General features: G+C 44.6%; 1 protein-coding gene across 3 annotated transcripts in view; it reads left to right on the top strand.

The window, feature by feature from the left end:
- Positions 1–19,457, top strand: part of dclk1 (doublecortin like kinase 1) — a 183,738-nt gene that overhangs the window by 134,426 nt on the left and 29,855 nt on the right. For all 3 annotated transcript variants that reach the window (XM_033022909.1, XM_033022908.1, XM_033022910.1), the window contains 5 exons: positions 5,386–5,519; positions 6,076–6,153; positions 7,136–7,232; positions 14,338–14,418; positions 16,976–17,086. In XM_033022909.1, the coding sequence (XP_032878800.1) occupies positions 5,386–5,519; positions 6,076–6,153; positions 7,136–7,232; positions 14,338–14,418; positions 16,976–17,086 (501 nt within the window). The remainder of the gene's footprint in view (positions 1–5,385; positions 5,520–6,075; positions 6,154–7,135; positions 7,233–14,337; positions 14,419–16,975; positions 17,087–19,457) is intronic.

Here is a 19,457-nt window from a genome sequence, read left to right as displayed (position 1 = left end):
TGCTCGGGAACTCCAAAAATTCAGCTTTGACATTGTTGCTCTGAGTGTGACCCGCAGAGCTGGAGAAGGGCAACTAAAGGAAGAACAAGGTCAATACACCTTTTTCTGGAAAGGTCTTGATCCTAAACAACCGAGGACCCATGGAGTAGGTTTTGCCATCCAAAACAGCCAACTTCAGAAGCTGACAAAGCAACCACTGGGAATCAACAAACGTCTTATGACTCTACAAATCCAGCTCGTCAGGAACCAATACACCACCATCATCAGCGCCTATGCTCCAACTCTGGACACTGAAGATAATAATAATAATAATGGATGGGATTTATATAGCGCCTTTCTAATACTCAAAGCGCTTTACATCGCATTATTCATTCACTCCTCAGTCACACTCGGTGGTGGTAAGCTACTTCTGTAGCCACAGCTGCCCTGGGGCAGACTGACGGAAGCGTGGCTGCCATTCTGCGCCTACGGCCCCTCCGACCACCACCAATCACTCACACACATTCACACACATTCACACACAGGCAAAGGTGGGTGAAGTGTCTTGCCCAAGGACACAACGACAGTATGCACTCCAAGCGGGATTCGAACCGGCCACCTTCCGGTCGACAGCCGAACACTTAGCCCATTGTGCCATCTGTCGTCCCAAAGATGAAGTAAAGGTGAACTTCTATGCCCAACTTGATGATGTCCTTTCCTCTGTTCCCAACAACGACAAGGTAATTCTCTTAGGAGACTTCAATGCCAGAGTCGGGAAAGATCATAGCTCTGGACTGCAACAATCGGCAAGGAAGGAGTTGGCAAGGTCAACGCCAATGGAACACTCCTCCTCACCAAATGTGCTGAACACAACCTGGTGATTACAAACACCTTATTTTGCCAGAAAAACAGGCACAAAGTCTCCTGGCAACATCCACGTTCAAAACACTGGCACCTCATCGATTATATCATCGTACGATCCCTTGACCAACAAGATGTACTGAAAACAAGAGCTGTTACTGGTGCTGGATGGACCATCGTCTCATCTCGTCCACGATGAGAATGAAGATTCGGCCCAAAAGGAAACATCAAAACCAGAACACCATTAAGAAATTCAATGTTGACGTCCTTCAAGACATCCACCATGTACAGATGTTTCAACAAAAACTTCAAGAACAACTGCCACAACAAATCCCACCATCTGGCGAATAACACTGGAATCTATTGAAGAATGCTATCATTGCCTCCTTCAAGGAAACATTCGGGTTCAAGTCAAAAAAACATCAGGATTGGTTTGACGATAATGACAAACAACTCCAACAACTCATCGATGAAAAGAGAAAAGCTTTCATCACCCTACAAAATGACAGTCGATTACCAAAAGGAAGTGCTATCAGGAATGCAAGGTTGCAGTCCAGAAGAGCAGCCGAAACCTGAAAAATCAATGGTGGAGGGAGAAAGCTCATGAAATACAACAACTAGCAGAAGCCAGCGACACTCGAGGCTTTTTCAACGCCACCAAAGCCATTTTTGGTCCAACCACTCATGGTCAAGCCCCTCAAAAGCAAAGATGGGTCAACCATCCTGAAGAGCAATGTTGACATCAATTCTAGATGGAGGGAGCACTTTGAAGAACTAAATCAAACCGCCTCATTTGACAGGAATGTGATCAACAACATTCCAAAGCGGAATACCAACACTTGAAGAAGTCAAGGAAGCCATCAAAACCTTGAAAAACAACAAGGCAGCTGGACTCGATGGAATACCAGCCGAGGTCTACAAAATTGGAGGTAACCTGCTCCATTACCAATTGCATCAACTTCTCATCATGATCTGGATAAATGAAGATGTACCAGGAGACTTTAGAGACTCGGCAATCGTTACAATCTACAAAAGGAAAGGCGATCGATCTGACTGTGGAAACTAACGTGGAATTTTCCTATTAGCAACAGCAGGCAAGGTCCTCGTCCGCATTATGAACAACCGACTCAAGCCTTTAGCCGAGAAGATCCTTCCAGAGACACAAGCCAGTTTTAGACCATCACGTGGAACAGCCAACATGATCTTCACAATGTGTCAACTACATGAAAAATGTCGTGAACAACTTCAATCTTTGTACATGGCATTCATCGACCTCACTAAGGCCTTCGACTTGGTATTAAGGGAACTCTTATTGGACGTCCTATCCACCCTCTGGATGTCCTGAAAAGTACATTTGAATCCTGAGACTCCTCCACGATGACATGCTTGCCACAGTCATGGCCAGCAACAGCAACTGTGAGCCGTTTGAAGTCAGATCAGGAGTGAAACAAGGATGCGTGATTGCCTCAACACTGTTCACCATCTTCATTGCGACAACCATCCACATCATCCAGGACGACCTACCCCCAGGAATCGAAATCATCTACAGGACAGATGGCAGACTTTTCAATCTTGCCCGTCTCAAGTCCAAAACTAAGACATCTATGAGCTCCCTCATCGAGTTCCAATAAGCAGACGACAACTGTGTTGCAGCTCTCTCAGAAAAGCATGCTGAATGAAGCAAAAACATCCAGCATCGAAGCCTTCGTCATCAAGAACCAACTGAGATGGGTTGGTCATGTTGTTCGGATGGAAGACGAGCGTCTACCAAAGCAAACCTTCTACTCCCAGCTTAAAGAAGGCAAATGTAAAAGAGGCGGAAAAAGAAGAGATTCATAGATGCCTTAAAAGCCAGCATGAAGAAATGTGAAATCGACATTGACAATTGCGAAACCAATGCCAAGGACAGGAAACTCTGGTGAACCATCATCCAAGAAGGACAGCGACCTTCAAAGCCAAGAGATGCACAGAATTAGAAGAAAAGAGAAGAAAACGGAGAGAGAGGCAGCAACAACCAAATCCCGATCTGCCATCTGGAATTACCTGTTCTGAATGCCGAAGAACTTTCAGAATCAGAATCAGATTTTATTTGCCAAGTATGTTTTGCAACATACGAGGAATTTTACTGGCCAGGTCAGTCATACAATTAAAAGCAACAAACTCAAAAACACATTTTAACATGAACATCCACCACAGTGACTCCTACACATTCCTCACTGTGATGGAAGGCGAAATAAAGTTCAAGTCCTTCCTTTTGTTCTTCCATGGTCGGGGGCCTCGAGCCCTCCGTTGACGGGACGATCTTGACTCCCATAGTCGGCGGCGTTTAGGCCCTCCGCTTCGGGGCGATCAGCTCCCACATAGCGGGATGTCAGCTCCCCCCCGCCAGGCGATCGAACCTCGCGTTGGGGCTGGTCGAGCCTTCCGTGGCGTTGGAGCTCCCGACTAGCTCCCGAGACTGCGAGCCCTTGATGGTAAGTCCACAGGCAAGCGATCCCAGGCAAGGGATCCATTCCGATGTTAAGTCCGCGCTCCGCGGTAGGGCTCACGACAGTCTGAGGAGGCTTCTAGCTCCAGCGATGGTAGGCCGCAGAGCCCAGAAAATGTATTCCGAAAAATTGATCACAACTCCGGGAAGGTAGGAACTTGAAAAAAGTTTCCCCCGATCCCCACCCCCTCTCCCCACATAAAACAAACTGAAGAACATTAAAAAAAACGTTTAACAAATGCTAAAAATAACAAATAGATGAAAAAACAAACAGACTGCCGGCAGGGCTGCCATCTCCCTGGCGCCCCTGGTGATCAAGAGAGCCAGGATTGGATACATAAGCCACCTGAGAGTCCATAAAAACAACAGAACGTAGACCATCATCCTCGACCTCGAAGGATAGCCACGAGGACGACGGTGGGTAAATGGAACACGCTGCCAGAGGAGGTAGTTGAGGCAGGTACGATAACAGTATTTAAAAGACACTTGGATTGGTACCGATGGTCTGAAGGACCTGTTTCTGTGCCATATGATTCTAGGACTCTGATCTTTGAATAAAAATGATTTTATTTAACTAACTTGAGCTGTTGACTGAAATTTTACAGGCAAGTTTATTGAATGTGCATTGGTTAAATACAACATTTGGAATGAATGTTCCCATTGGTGTCATGGTTATCAATTGATGTCGCTGAAGAATCTTTACATCAGTGTATTAGAGTTCTAGTCATACAGTGTGGAAACAGGCCCTTCGGCCCAACTTGCCAATACTGACCAACATGTCCCATCTACACTTGTCCTTCCTACCTGCATTTGGCCCTTATCCCTCTAAACCTGTCCTATCCATATAATTGTCTAAATGTTTCTTGAACGTCGCGATAGTCCCTGCCTCAACTACCTCCTCTCGCAGCTTGTTCCATACAACCACCACTCTTTCTATGAAAAAGATATCCCTCAGATTCCTTTTAAATCTTTCCCCCTTCACCTTAAACCTACGTCCTCTGGTTCTCCATTCCCTTACTCTCGGCAAGAATGTGCATCTATCCTATCTATTCCTATCATGATTTTATACACCTCTATAATATCTCAAATGTTTCCAGAATCATCATGCAGTGAAATAGATAAACTTATCCTGTCAAACGATCGCATTTGTTTTATACACTTTTATACACCCCCTCATCCTCCTGCGCTCCAAGGAATAGAGTCCCAGCCTGCCCAACCTCTCCCTATAGCACAGGCCCTTGAGTCCTAGCAACATCCTTGTAAATAATCTCTATTCCGTTTCCTCTAACATGGTGCCCAGAACTGAACACAATCCTCTAAATGCGTCCTATATACCAACAGATTTTATAACTGCAACATGACCGCCCACCTTCTATACTCAATACTCTGACTGATGAAGGCCAATGTAACAAAAGCCTTTTTAACCAGCCTTCAAGGATCTATGTACCTGCACTGTGTGGGACCTGCCCATATTAGACTTTCAAATTGTTATAGCAACAATCTCGCTGAAGGGCACAAGGTGCTGGAGTAACTCTTCAGAACTCTTCTCATCACCTCTCCATGTTCTCCAGAGATGCTACCTGACCCTCTGAGTTACTCCAGCATTTTGCGTCCTTTTGTGTATTAACCAGCATCTGCAGTTCTTTGATTCCACAAGTACAGGTCCACCACCGATATTCTGGCATCCTTTGTTCCAGTGCTTTTCCGGTTTATTCATTTTGCCAGACAAACAGTACCTGAGATACTGGCTTGCAAAGTTGAAGTCGGATCTGGGGATGGATTTACCATCTCCAGCCGGGCCGGTGTTCCAGAGCCCCGGCTGCAAGGACAAATTCGACCCACCGATCGGAAGTCCGGCCGCAGAGGTCCCGATGAGGTTGATATCGGCTGCCACAACCGGCCTAGTGCCTCTTTTTTGGGAGGGACTTCCGGAGGGGATTTCAAATGCGCTCTCATGATTTTGTCTGGGTTAAGGACAGTTGCTGGAAAATCGGTGGTAGATCAGCACCTCGCCAACGTGTACTAAATGACCAGTGCCTTGTATTTTGTTCCAACAGGTGTATGAGCATCAAGATGGAAGCAAATCTCTGAAGCTTGGGGACTTTGGCCTTGCTACCGTTGTTGATGGGCCTTTGTACACTGTCTGTGGAACACCTACATATGTGGCACCTGAGATAATTGCAGAAACTGGGTATTGTACCACACGGGCACGCCTAATATATTCTTAGTTTAACCATCAAGTACATATAACACCTTCGGTCAACGGACTGATACCTTTGTCTTGTCATAAGGCCATATATTCCAATGGAACTGAATGCTAGAATCCCATTTTGTGTCTCATTTAAACGATTAACCAAATTCATCGGTACTTTTAGTTTAGTTTAACATAGTTTAGAGATCCACCATGGAAACAGTCCCTACGGCCCACCGAGTCCATGCCAACCATCACCCGTTCACACTAGTCCTATGTTATCCCACTTTCTCATCCACTTTCTGCACACTAGGGACAATTTTCAGAGGGCCAATTAAACCTACAAACCTGCGCGTCTTTGGGATGTGAGAGGAAGCCGGAGCACCCGGTAAAAATCGCACACGGTCACAGGGAGAATGTACAAACTCCGCACAGACAGCACCCGTAGTCAGGATCAAACTTGGGTTTCTGATGCTGTGAGGCAACAATTTTACCGCTGCTTAAATGTATTTTGAGGATTGTTGTTTTAATCTCTGCACTTTGATTTTCTCCGTAGATATGGTCTGAAGGTAGATATCTGGGCCGCGGGTGTGATAACGTACATCTTGCTGTGTGGGTTCCCTCCATTTCGTGGGTAGGTACACTCCACACCCTCAATTATTGGCTACTCAGTTCATTTGTGTGGATTAAGATCGACCCGCTGATCATGGTCCTTATTTTTAATGGATTAACAACAAACCCAAATTTACAATTTATAAAACTCAGAAAAACATGAGGAGCACCTTGAAAGTCGAAAATCATAGAAACATAGAAAACATAGAAAATAGGTGCAAGAGGAGGCCATTCGGCCCTTTGAGCCAGCATTCATTGTGATCGCGGCTGATCGTCCCCAATCAATAACCTGTGCCTGCCTTCTCCCCATATCATCATTGAAACATAACTTGATGTTGACACATGGAACTGCAGATGCTGTTTTACAATAAAAGACACAAAGTGCTGGAGTAACTCAGTGGATCAGCCAGCATCCCTGGAGAACATGGATAGGTGACGTTTCAGGTCATGTTCATAAGTCATAGATGCGGAATTAGGAATTAGGCTGATCGGCCCACTGAGTCTACTCTACTATTCAATCACGGCTGATCTATCTTTCCTTCTCAACCCCATTCTCCTGCCTTCTCTCCGAAAACCCTGACACCCACATTAATCAAGAAGTTGTCAATCTCCGCCTTAAAAATACCCAATGACAGCCATCCGTGGCATCTGCAGATTAGGCCCGACCCGAAATGTTGTCTTTCCATGTTCTCCAGAGATGCTGCCTGACCCGCTGAGTTACTCCAGCACTTTGTTTCATAACTTGATGTTGGAATTGGTCACTTGTTCTTGATTGATTGAAAGATACAACATGGAAAATGGCCTTTGTGTGGAGTTTGCAGGTTGGGATCAAGCGAATTGGGTTCTCTGACACTGTGAAGCAGCGGCTCTACCCGCTGCACCAATGTGCCGTCTTTATATTAAGTAATTTGTGTCTTCGGCTTCCTATTGCAATAAACATATTAAGATCTTCCAGAGAAAAATATAAAATGGAGCATTAAATAAAAGATAATGTTTTTTTGCAGGCAAAGCAATGATCAGGAAGTCCTGTTTGACCAGATACTGATGGGACACCAGGAGTTTCCATCTCCCTACTGGGAAAATATTTCAGACTCAGCAAAAGTGAGTATCTGCTAACATCTGCTATCCCAGTGAATGTAACGGTCTGCTTGCATGGTGGCACAGCGGTAGAGTTGCTGCTTCACAGCGCCAGAAACCCAGGTTCAATTCTGACTACGAGGTGCTGTCTGTATGAAGTTTATATGCTCTCCCTGTGACCGCTTAAGTTTTCTCCAGGTACTTCGGTTTCCTCCCACGCTCCAAAGAGGTACAGGTTTGTAGGTTAATTGGCTGTGGTAACAATTGTAAATTGTTATTAGTGTGTAGGATAATGTTAGCATACTGGAATCGCTGGTCGGCACAGACTTGGTGGGCCGAAGGGCCCATTTTTGTACTGTATCTCTTAACTAAACCCGACTTCCAAACATAATGACTTATGACAAACGACTTACAAGTCACAACATGTAAGATGAGCTCCTGTATGCTGTTACATACTGCTCAGTCATACACCAGATACATCTATCCATGTTCTCCAGAGATGCATGCTTGGCCTCCTGTTACTCCAGCACTTTGTGTCCTTTTGTGCATTAACCGGCATCTGCATTTCCTTGAATCTACACCAGATGCAATATTATCTCATCCAAGAATCAAGAGTGTTTAATTATCATCAAAGCTTGTGCCTGTTCCAAGGTTATGAAGGTTAAAGATGATTAAACTACCTAGAAGACTATATATAGAATATTTGTTGGCAAAAACTAGGCACAGTAGGTTTTGGTTTCAAAGTGTTTTAATAATTTGCTCATAAATCTTGCCGAGGCAAATAAGTTGAATGTCGTTAGTTGTCTACTGTGCAGTGACATCTCGAAGAGGTACATAGAGCAGATAGATGACACTTTGATCAAATGCCAGTGCTGGCCTTTTAATGTAGTGGCTGCCCCTGTGGCGCAGTGGATAGAGTTGCTGCTTTACAGCGCCAGAGACCCAGGTACGATCCTGACCCCGGGTACTGTCTGTGTGGAGTTTGCACGTTCTCCCTGTGACCATATGGATTTCCTCCAGTTTCCTCCCACATCCCAAAGAGATGTGGTTTAGTAAGGTGATTGGCCTCTGTAAATTACCCATGGTGTGGATTTGAGAGGTAGAATCTGGGGAAAGTTGATAACAATATGGAGAGAATAAAGTTGGATTAGATCAGTGTAAACGAGTGGTTGAATCCATTGCCAGGGGGTGGTGGTGGTGGTGGAGGCAGACACAATAATGGTGTGTTAGAGGCTGTTTGATAGGCATATGAATGTGCAGGGAATGGAGGGATATGGATCGCTTGCAGGCAGAGGAGATTTGTTTCACTTAGCTTCAGGGTCCGCATGGACATTGTGGCCCAAAGGGTCTGTTCCTGGGCTGTACTGTTCCATGTTCCATTAATGTGGTTTCACTTTGCTCAGGGAAAGCTCAGGTCAAACTATCGCCTTGATATATGTGATTTATCAAGGATTTTCTTCAGGCAGAGGGTGGTGAATCTGTGGAATTCATCGCCACAGATCGCTGTGGAGGCCAAGTCATTGGTATTTTTTAAACGTGGATTGATAAGTTCTTGATAGAAACATAGAAACATAGAAAATAGGTACAGGAGTAGGCCATTCGGCCCTTCGAGCCTGCACCGTCATTCAATATGATCATGGCTGACAGGGCCGGCCTTAAGCCGATTTGACCGATTGCCCCCATTTGGGCCCCGCGCCTAATGGGGGCCCCGCACTAATGTTCCGTATTTCGTACGGAAATACAAATTCTTTTTGTTAAATAAAGATTTATTTTTTTAAACGACCATGTATAACAGCCGCTGCACGGCCATCAGACACAAACGATTTGTTAACTAGTACTGTTAGCACTTCTTAACATGAAGTAGTTAACAAGTTGTTATATCAATCTACATCCATCCACATTCCTCAGTAAATGTTATTGTGTTTTGAATGAGTATTAATGACGCCGTGTTCCTTTGAATAAAATTCACGCGGTGTCATAAATACTTGTTTAAAACACAATTACATTTACTGAGGAATGTAGATCGATGACACATTGAGAATTTCTTTAAACTCAACATCATGAGTGAGGGCCCCGGACCGCGAGAAGGGGCTTCTTCCTGGTGTGCAGGTTAGTCATTCACCTACCGACCCACGTTGTGTCTCTCTGTGTTTTGCTCTCTCCCTCCCTCCCTCCCTCTCTCTCGCGCTCTCTCTCCCGCTCCCCATCTCGTCTCTCTCTAGCTCTCTCACCCTGTTGCCTCAGCATTCCCGGAATCATTGACGTTTAGCGGTAGACAAAAATGCTGGAGAAACCCAGCGGGTGAGGCAGCCGCCTTGACCGCTGAGTTCCTCCAGCACTCTGTGTTTTTTGTTTGGCTCTGAAGTTGAAGGTGGCTCAGCGGGACGGGCAGCGGCTCTGGGGAGAGGGTTGTGTTTCTGGTCGAGACCCTTCTTCAGACAATCACAAGTACTCTCACCGACGAGAGTTCAGTTCAGTCTGAAGAAGGGTCTTCCCTCCAGAGTCGCTGCACTGCCTGTCCTGCTGAGTTACTCCAGCTTTATGTCTATCTTCAATTTCAGAGGAATACAATTTCTCACGGGGGGCTTATAACGTCTCTAAACCCCTCTGGGACCCTCTGAACACCTCTCAATCCCCTCTATCTCCCCCCCCCCCTCCCCCATTTCCCTCTACAACACGTCTGAACACTTCTAAACCCATCTGAACCCATCTGAAGCCCTCTAAACGTCTCTAAACCGTTTAAACCCCTCTAAACTAGGAGGCTACAAGGTGACGTATAGGCTGGGTGAGTGGGCAAATGCATGGCAGATGCAGTATAATGTGGATAAATGTGAGGTTACCCACTTTGGTGGCAAAAACAGGAAAGTAGACTATTATCTGAATGGTGGCCGATTAGGAAAATGGGAGATGCAACGAGACCTGGGTGTCATGGTACACCAGTCATTGAAAGTAGGCATGCAGGTGCAGCAGGCAGTGAAGAAAGCGAATGGTATGTTAGCATTCATAGCAAAAGGATTTGAGTATAGGAGCAGGGAGGATCTACTGAAGTTGTACAGGGTCTTGGTGAGACCGCACCTGGAGTATTGCGTACAGTTTTGAGCTCCTAATCTGAGGAAGGACATTCTTGGTTCACCAGACTGATTCCTGGGATGTCAGGACTTTCATATGAAGAAAGACTGGATAGACTCGGCTTGTACTCGCTAAAATTTAGAAGATTGAGGGGGGATCTTATAGAAACTCACAAAATTCTTAAGGGGTTGGACAGGCTAGATGCAGGAAGATTGTTCCCGATGTTGGGGAAGTCCAGAACAAGGGGTCACAGTTTAAGGATAAAGGGGAAATCTTTTAGGACTGAGATGAGAAAAACATTTTTTACACAGAGAGTGGTGAATCTCTGGAATTCTCTGCCACAGAATGTAGTTGAGGCCAGTTCGTTGGCTATATTTAAGAGGGAGTTAGATGTGGCCCTTGTGGCTAAAGGAATCAGGGGGTATGGAGAGAAAGCAGGTACAGGATACTGAGTTGGATGATCAGCCATGATCATATTGAATGGCTGTGCAGGCTCAAAGGGCCGAATAGCCTACTCCTGCACCTATTTTCTATGTTTCCATGACTGCGTCCAACTGCTGTCTGGTTCGTTGATCGGTTTGCTAGATATGAACTGTTTTAGGAGAGAAAAATGCTCACGGCAGACCAAACGTGTTAAACAGAAATTGGTCAGATATTGAGCTTTACATAGTATGAAATCATGTGAAATAATCACTGAATTTAATTTTAAATGAATGTACCTGCATGTTATACTGTTTAGTTTGGAGATACAAACAGATAGTCTACTGAGTTCGCACCGACCAGCGATTTTTGTTACAGATTTGACAATTTTATTTGGCGGCCAATCAAACGCTGTCTCTAAGGGGGTTGCATCCAATCACCAAACAGCTTGCCATAAAATTCCCGTCCAATCAACAAATAGGTCTCCTCCCGTCCAATCAGCCGCTGTCTCCAAGGGCATTGTGTCCAATCACATAATTAGCAGCTACGGTAAAGGTTGGAAGCCAGCGGAGCTACTGACAGGCAAACGGGAGGGAGCAGGAGAGATTCACACAGTGTATAATCCATAGCACCTAGTGTACAATTTCATAATATATACTAAATAACTGGGCTGACACACCTTGGCTGGGAACCTGGGGCCCACCAAAATTGTTCCCAATTGGGCCCCGCACATCCTAAGGCCGGCCCTGATGGCTGATCATCTAACTCAGTATCCTGTACCTGCCTTCTCTCCATACCCCCTGATACCTTTAGCCACAAGGGCCACATCTAACTCCCTCTTAAATATAGCCAATGAACTGGCCTCAACTACTTTCTGTGGCAGAGAATTCCACAAATTCACCACTCTCTGTGTGAAAAATGTTTTCCTCATCTCGGTCCTAAAAGATTTCCCCCTTATCCTTAAACTGTGACCCCTTGTTCTAGACTTCCCCAACATCGGGAACAATCTTCCTGCATCTAGCCTGTCCAACCCCTTAAGAATGTTGTAAGTTTCTATAAGAACCCCCCTCAATCTTCTAAATTCTAGTGAGTACAAGCTGAGTCTATCCAGTCTTTCTTCATATGAAAGTCATGCCATCCCAGGAATCAGTCTGGTGAGCCTTCTCTGTACTCCCTCTATGGCAAAAATGTATTTCCTCAGATTAGGAGACCAAAACTGTACACAATACTCCAGATGTGGTCTCACCAAGACCCTGTACAACTGCAGTAGAACCTCCCTGCTCCTATACTCAAATCCTTTTGCTATGAATGCTAACATACCATTCGCTTTCTTCACTGCCTGCTGCACCTGCATGCCTACTTTCAATGACTGCTGTACCACGACACCCAGGTCTCGTTGCATCTCCCCTTTTCCTAATCGGCCACCATTCAGATAATAGTCTACTTTCCTGTTCTTGCCACCAAAGTGGATAACCTCACATTTATCCACATTATACTGCATCTGCCATGCATTTGCCCACTCACCCAACCTATCCAAGTCACCTTGCAGCCTCCTAGCATCCTCCTCACAGTTAACACTGCCCCCCAGCTTCGTGTCATCCGCAAACTTGGAGATGTTGCATTCAATTCCCTCGTCCAAATCATTAATATATTTTGTAAATAGCTGGGGGCCCAGCACTGAGCCTTGCGGTACCCCACTAGTCACTGCCTGCCATTGTGGAAAGGACCCGTTTACTCCTACTCTTTGCTTCCTGTCTGCCAGCCAGTTCTCTATCCACATCAATACCGAACCCCCAATACCGTGTGCTTTAAGTTTGATCTGTAAGGGTGTCAAAGGCTATGGGGAGAAGGAAGGAGAATGGGGTTGAGAGGAAAAAATAGATGGCCATGATTGAATGACAGAGTAGACTCGATGGACTGAATGACCTTATTCTGCTCCTATGACTTATGAACTATGAACAATTTAATTCAAGAACTACGCTCACCTCAGAAAACCTTACAAGCAGAAAAGTCCCCGAACCAATTACAAGAAGTATTATTATTGTAGTTTAATATTGCTTGGTGCAGCATTATGCTGATTAATAATTGATGGGATAGTTCAGTGCAAACATCATTGATTTAAGTGAGAGCAGAGAGTTCAGGAGTGAGTGGAATAATGTGGCTGCTTCCCATTTTCCCAGGATGATTACTGATCCCATGATGGGGATGACACTGATGTGATCATAAATCAATAATTAACCTGATTACATTCATTTACCTGGATACAAAACCAGACTGGCCTGACTGCCTTTAATACTGATTTCCGAAATGCTTATCTATAATAAAGGACAGGATGTAATTGTTCTGGGTAAAATAAATGTAATGTGTCGCCATTGGTAATTATATCAAATTTAACTGGCTGAGATAGGTTTTGAACAGTATTTCAAATCTTAGTAAACAGGACAGCACAGTAGCACAGTGGTAGAGTTGCTGCCTTACAGCACCAGAGACACGGGTTCAATCCTGACTATGGGGGCTGTCTGTATGGAGTTTGTACATTCTCCCTGTGAGCATGGGTTTTCTCTTGGTGCTCTGGTTCCTTCCCACGCTCTAAAGACGTCCAGGTTTGTAGGTTAATTGGCTTTGGTAAAGATTGTAAATTATCCCTAGTGCGTACGATAGTGTTAGTGTACGGGGATCACTGGTTAGTGTGGACTTGGTGGGCCGAAGGGCCTGTTTCCACGCTGTATCTCTAAACAAAATTATTCTGTTTAGTTTATTTTAGTTTAATGATACAGTGCGGAAACAGGCCCTTCGGCCCACCGAATTCATGCCGACCAGCGATCCCCGCAAACGAACACTTTCCCACACATACTAGGGTCGATTTATATTTATACCAAGCCAATTAACCTACAAACCTGTACATCTTTGAAGTGTGGGAGGAAACCAGAGCTTTCCGGGGAAAATCCATGCCAGTCACAGGGAAAACGTACAGACAGCAAGCGTAGTCAGGATCGAACCCGGTCTCTGGTGCTGTAAGGCAGCAACTGTATCACTGCTCCACTCTGCCGCCCCAAACTAACTATAAACTAATATCTTTATACAAAGGGTGGTGAATGTATAGAATGAGTTGCCAGAGATAGTTGGGGTAGGTACTATTGTTACGCTTAAGAGACAATTGGACGGATACGTGGATAGCATAGGTTTAGAGTGATATGGTCCAAGCGCAGGCAGGTGGGACTAGTATTGATGGGGCATGTTGGTTGGTGTGTGCAGATTCGGCCGAGGGCCCTGTTTCCACGCTGTGCGACTCTAAAGTGCGGCTGATGGCATTGATGCCATTGTTGAGTAGAATCAAATGTAATTCTCTATCGATACTGAATGAATCTCATTATGAATAATAGCAGATCTGTTATGTTGGAATGAAGAATGATTGCTTACTGATGATTTCCACACCTATCGTTCAGTTCAGTCAGTTTAGTTTATTATCACGTGTACTGAGGTACAGTGAAAAGTTTTTTGTTGAGTCCTAACCAGTTAGCAGAAAGACAGTACATGATTACAATCAATCCATTTACAGTGTATTGATACATAAGAAAAATAATTGTTCTTAATCTTTGCAAGAAAACATTTAATGAACCAGATGGATGTTTATTTTCAGGATCTTATCACCATGATGCTTCAGGTTGAAATAGAACAGCGATATTCTGCACAGCAGTTACTGGATCATCCCTGGGTGAATGTAAGCCTCGATTGCTGATTGTCTATTATGGCCTTCTGAGTTATCTTAGTGATGGCTTCGTTAGAATGTCTTACTTCAGTTTTTATGATTGAAATATATTTCCTCTCATTGGCTGGAGGGACAGTTCAATAATTGAACAATAATTGTGTCGATTGGGGGGCAAGGTCCAGCATGGTGGCACAGTGGTAGAGTTGCTGCTCTACAGCGCCAGAGACCCAGGTTATATCCTGGCTATGGGAGCTGTCTGTACGGAGTTTGTACGTTCTCTCTGTGACCACAAGGGTTTTCCCAGGGTCCCACACTCCAAAGATGTACAGGTTTGTAGGTTAATTTGGTTTCAATAAAATAATAAATTGTCCCTAGTGTGTGTAGAATAGTGCCAGTGTCCGGGGATTGCTGGTCGGCATGGGCTCAGTGGGCCGACGCGCATGATTCCATGCTGTATCTCTAACCTAAACTAAACTAAACTCAGCAGGTCAGGCAGCATCTCTGGAGAAAATTAGAGAAATCAATGTCATTTCACCGTCCTGATTAATTTAAAGTTTTGTATGCCTCATTGTCACCTTCCCCTCAGCCAACAATGAACTATCCTACACTTCCCTGATTATCGTCTGCTTTGATCTGTCATTTTCACACCTTACATCCTCAGTGTACCCTTCCATATTTCCAGTTTCCCTCTCCCCTGACTTTCAGTCTGAAGAAGGGTTTCGACCTACAATGTCACCCATTCCTTCTCTCCAGAAATGCTGCCTGTCCCGCTGAGTAACTCCAGCATTTTGTGTCTAACTTCATACCACTGGACATGTAAAACATGGAACCGTACAGCACTGGAACAAGCCCTTCAGTCCACAATGTCTGTGCTGAACATGATGCCAAGATCAACTCTTATCTGCCTGGACATAGTGCAAATCCCTCCATTCCCTGCATATCCATGTGCCTATCCAAAATCCTCTTATACACCACTATTATATCTGGCTCCCCAAGCACACCAGGTAATGTGTTCCAGCTACTCACCCAGGGGCTGATCTACTATGAAACTAATGAAGCTCAAGCTCCAGAGCCCCTAATTCCGGAGGGGCCCCAGAAGCGACTTTAGTCCAGATATTCTTCCGATTTTTTTTTTTCCTAAACATAAATCTGATTTTTCACCTCGACTAAACCCCTCACCTCGACTAAACTTCACCTCACACTTAAACCTCAACTCACTAAACCTCGCCTCGAATAAACCTCCCACCTCACACATAATCCCCGCCTCGACTAATCACCGCCTCTCTCCCGCTTCCGCAGGGAGGGGCTGCGGGTGCCACGGGTGGGAGGGACGGATCTCCGGCTCGATGTCAACATCAGCTTGCGTGCAACCCTCCCCTCCCACCGGCTCTCTTGGGCAATGCGCTTGCACTGTTCTCCGCGATCGGCCCTGCCCCCCTGTTTGGAACCATTCTGTTCATGTGAGGCGCCACCAAAGGGGGGGGCTGTAAATAGCGGGAGAGAGGCGGCGATTAGTCAAGGCGCGGATTAGGTATGAGGTGGAGTTTAGTCATGAGGTGGGAGGTATAGTTAAGTTGAGGTGGGGTTAAGGTGTGAGATGAGGTGTGAGGTTTATTTGAGGGGCGAGGTTTAGTGAGGTACAGTTTAGTCGGTTTGGTAGTGAGATATCGTCGAGGCGAGAGGTTTAGTGAGGCGAGGGGATTAGTTGAGGTGTAGGTGTGTCGGTGAGGGGAAGTGAGTTACTTTATTGTCACATGTACCTAGGTAGAGTGAAATTCTTTGTTGTTGCATACAACCCAGTAAAATCATACAGCAAAACGTACCTGGGCAGAACACAGAGTTGCCACGTTTCTGGCGCTGACCGACTTATAAAAAGTAAAACCCCTGTCCCACGGTACGAGTTAATTCCAAGAGCTCTCCCGAGTTTGCCCTGATTCGAACTCGGAGTAATGGCCACTTGTTGGTACTCGGGGCTCTCGTGGACATTTTTCAACATGTTGAAAAAACCTTATGAGTCTTCCCGTGCTTACCTGCCGTTAGCGATTCTTCCCGAGTACCTGCCGCTCGCATCATGAGCCGGTAAGAGATGTCCCTGAGCTCCGACGTACCCACTACGTTCATTCTCCGTGCTTACCACGAGTTTGATTTTTTTAAACTCGGGAGAGCTCTTGGAATGAACTCGTACCGTGGGACAGGGCTATTAGTCTTATTCCCTCACAGTGATGAACCAAGTCTATCGCCATACATGGCAGAAGGCGCCACACCCCCCCCCCCCCCCCCCCCGCTGGCCCCTCTCACCGGGTCCCCTTTCGATCTCGGCAGCCCCCCGCTGGGTCCCCCTAGGTTCTCATGGTATATTATATTACGTATTATATTACAAATTTATGTTATTGTCATGTGTCCCGAGGTACAGTGAAAAGCTTTTGTTGCGTTAGTGGATAGGCAAAACATGATTGTCATTATATTATATCATATTACAATACATATACAATGTAATGTTGCATTATGTCAGTACAAACAGGTATTTTCTTTGAATAACCCCTCGTTATTTTTGATTCTCTTGATTTAGGACGATGGGTTACCAGAGAATGAGTACCAGCTTTCCGTAGCTGGAAAGTTACAGAAACACTTCAACACAGGCCCCAAGCCCAACACCATGGCCGGGGTGTCTGTATTAGCAGTAAGTATCAATAATTATTAACCATTCAAACTCTTCCCATAGAAACATGGACCCCAATTCTGTGGTGAGCATGATTGAAATCCAAAGAATCTTGAATTTCGTCGCCCACTGCTTACCTTCTTCCGCCTTCCATTTCCCAGCCACACAGAGAGAGATAAACAATGAGTAAAACCCATAGAAAACATAACAGCTCTTTAATTTGTGAGTTTAGTTTATTGTCACGTGTACCAAGATAGAGTGAAATGCTTTTTTGTTGCATGCTAACCAGTCAGCGGAAAGACAAGTGTACAGATACATAATAAAATAAATAATGGTGAATAATGTTTAGTGCAAGATAAAGTCCAGTAAAGTCCGATCAAAGATAGTCCGAGGGTCTCCAATGATATAGATGGTAGCTCAGGACCCCTCTCTAGTTGTTGATAGGATGGTTCAGTTGCCTAATAACAGCTGGGAAGAAACTGTCCTATCCTGATGAACTGTGGAAAGATTGGTTTGTATGTAGAGATATATCCAGAACGCTCCTTAATTTCCATAGATTAATACAGTTTATGTCAGCAAGCAAAACAGATATGAGGTGACATTTATGGTTAACTGGTACTAGGCGGCTTTTATAGTTATAATAAATAGGAGTTTCCATTTTAATAGGAAGCTTAATGAATGCAAAAGAATAGTAAGATTAAACGAGAACTTACCAGTTTGAAGTTTGATCTGTATTTTATGAGGAGGAACGTTGAGGGAATACGTGAAGAACCCGCTTACGACGCATGCGTGTCATCCTTCAAAGCAGCGGTGTAAGGTCACAGAAACACTATAATGACCTAATATAGTAAGATTATCAAAGAGATACCAGTTTAAGATATGACTAATCGAGGCTGGGAGCGGAGGGCACGTATTCCCTCAACGTTCCTCCTCATAAAATACAGATCAAACTTCAAACTGGTAAGTTCTCATTTAATCTTACTATTTTACTTCGGAGTCACGTGAGTGACTACGTGAAGACTTCAAAGCTCTGTGACCTCATGCCGTGGAACGAGTCCATGCTTCACAACTGCCTTGGTTGTGGGGAGAATGATGTTAACATCATTAAACATAATACGATATTGAAACCCAACTGTAAAATATTAATTCCAATTATTGCCCCTATTTATGCGGTGAATTATATGCAGAACTTAAAATTGTTTCTGCAATTCTTCCAGGTTCAATAACTGGTTTGTTATAAAGTCGTTGGATAGTTTCCTCCGTTGACCATTCTACTGTCTTGAGGGTTTTGTCCATTGGTACGTCCAGCTTCATAGCTGCCAATGTAGCTGCAGCCCTGATGGAGTAAGATTTAATTTCTCCTTAGAGTCCACTCCAGCCTTTGTCAGGACTAGCTTAGCCATTTAGAGATGATCTGGACTGTCACTGTTTTGAGTGGCTATTAGTAGCTGATAAACGTGACATTTCTTCCCTCTGATGATCTAGCATACTTCATGTATGATAGTAAATGAGTTATAATACAGCAACGACCATCTGTCGTATAGGCTCTGTACTTTGTTTTTAGGCCTGCTGACCCCTGTCTGTTCGGTTTGACCCTTTGATTGATGTGACAGGTTTAATTCCCTGATGAAATCATCATGTTGTCCAGCCTTAGTTTCTGTAGTGACTGGACTCTTTGCGCCGTGACCAAGGCCATCAGCATGACTGTTTACATAGTCAGTTTCTGTAATGACAGAGCTGTAGCTGGAGACCAGTTTCTTAACTTGGTCAGTACAAAACTCACATCCCATATATGAATGTACCTAGTTCTTGGGGATTAATTTTAACATGCCCTTAATGAGTTTTGTTACCAGTGTGTGTGTCCCCACAGAATGTCGCTCTGTACTTTCGACAGGTATGTAGACAGAGCACTCCTGGCGCAATTATGGTACTATGACTAAGCTTCTCATCGTAATGGAGGCTTGCCAGGAATTCCAGAACAGATGGCTGTTTATAGATCTGTGGGTGATAATAGTTATGAACGTACTTCCTATTTCTAGAGAATACCAAGTACTGTTGAATGAGTGGACTGTCTGCGACCTGCTGAAAAGATTCCGCCTATGGTCCGTCAGTCCTAGGTGTACAAGAGGTGCTTTCAATTGTACAATAAATAGGTTAATATAGATAGTAACATGGGTAACTCTCCATGTTGCTAGAAAGAACCAGTAAGTTAGGTCTATGATGGATGGTGATGAATGGTTCTGCCTTCTACCACCGTTGTTTATAATCTTATATGGCTGCAGGCAATATCATTTCGTTCAGACCTAAATGTCTGAATAAAATAAGAATTCATTTCAATTTACAAATAGAGTTGGCCAGATAGTCACGTGGTGTCGGTAAGTTTCTACCCATA

The sequence above is a fragment of the Amblyraja radiata genome, chromosome 6 (genome assembly GCF_010909765.2).
Source record: "Amblyraja radiata isolate CabotCenter1 chromosome 6, sAmbRad1.1.pri, whole genome shotgun sequence".
NCBI classification, from domain to species: domain Eukaryota; kingdom Metazoa; phylum Chordata; class Chondrichthyes; order Rajiformes; family Rajidae; genus Amblyraja; species Amblyraja radiata.
This window is presented reverse-complemented; position numbering and strand designations above follow the sequence as displayed.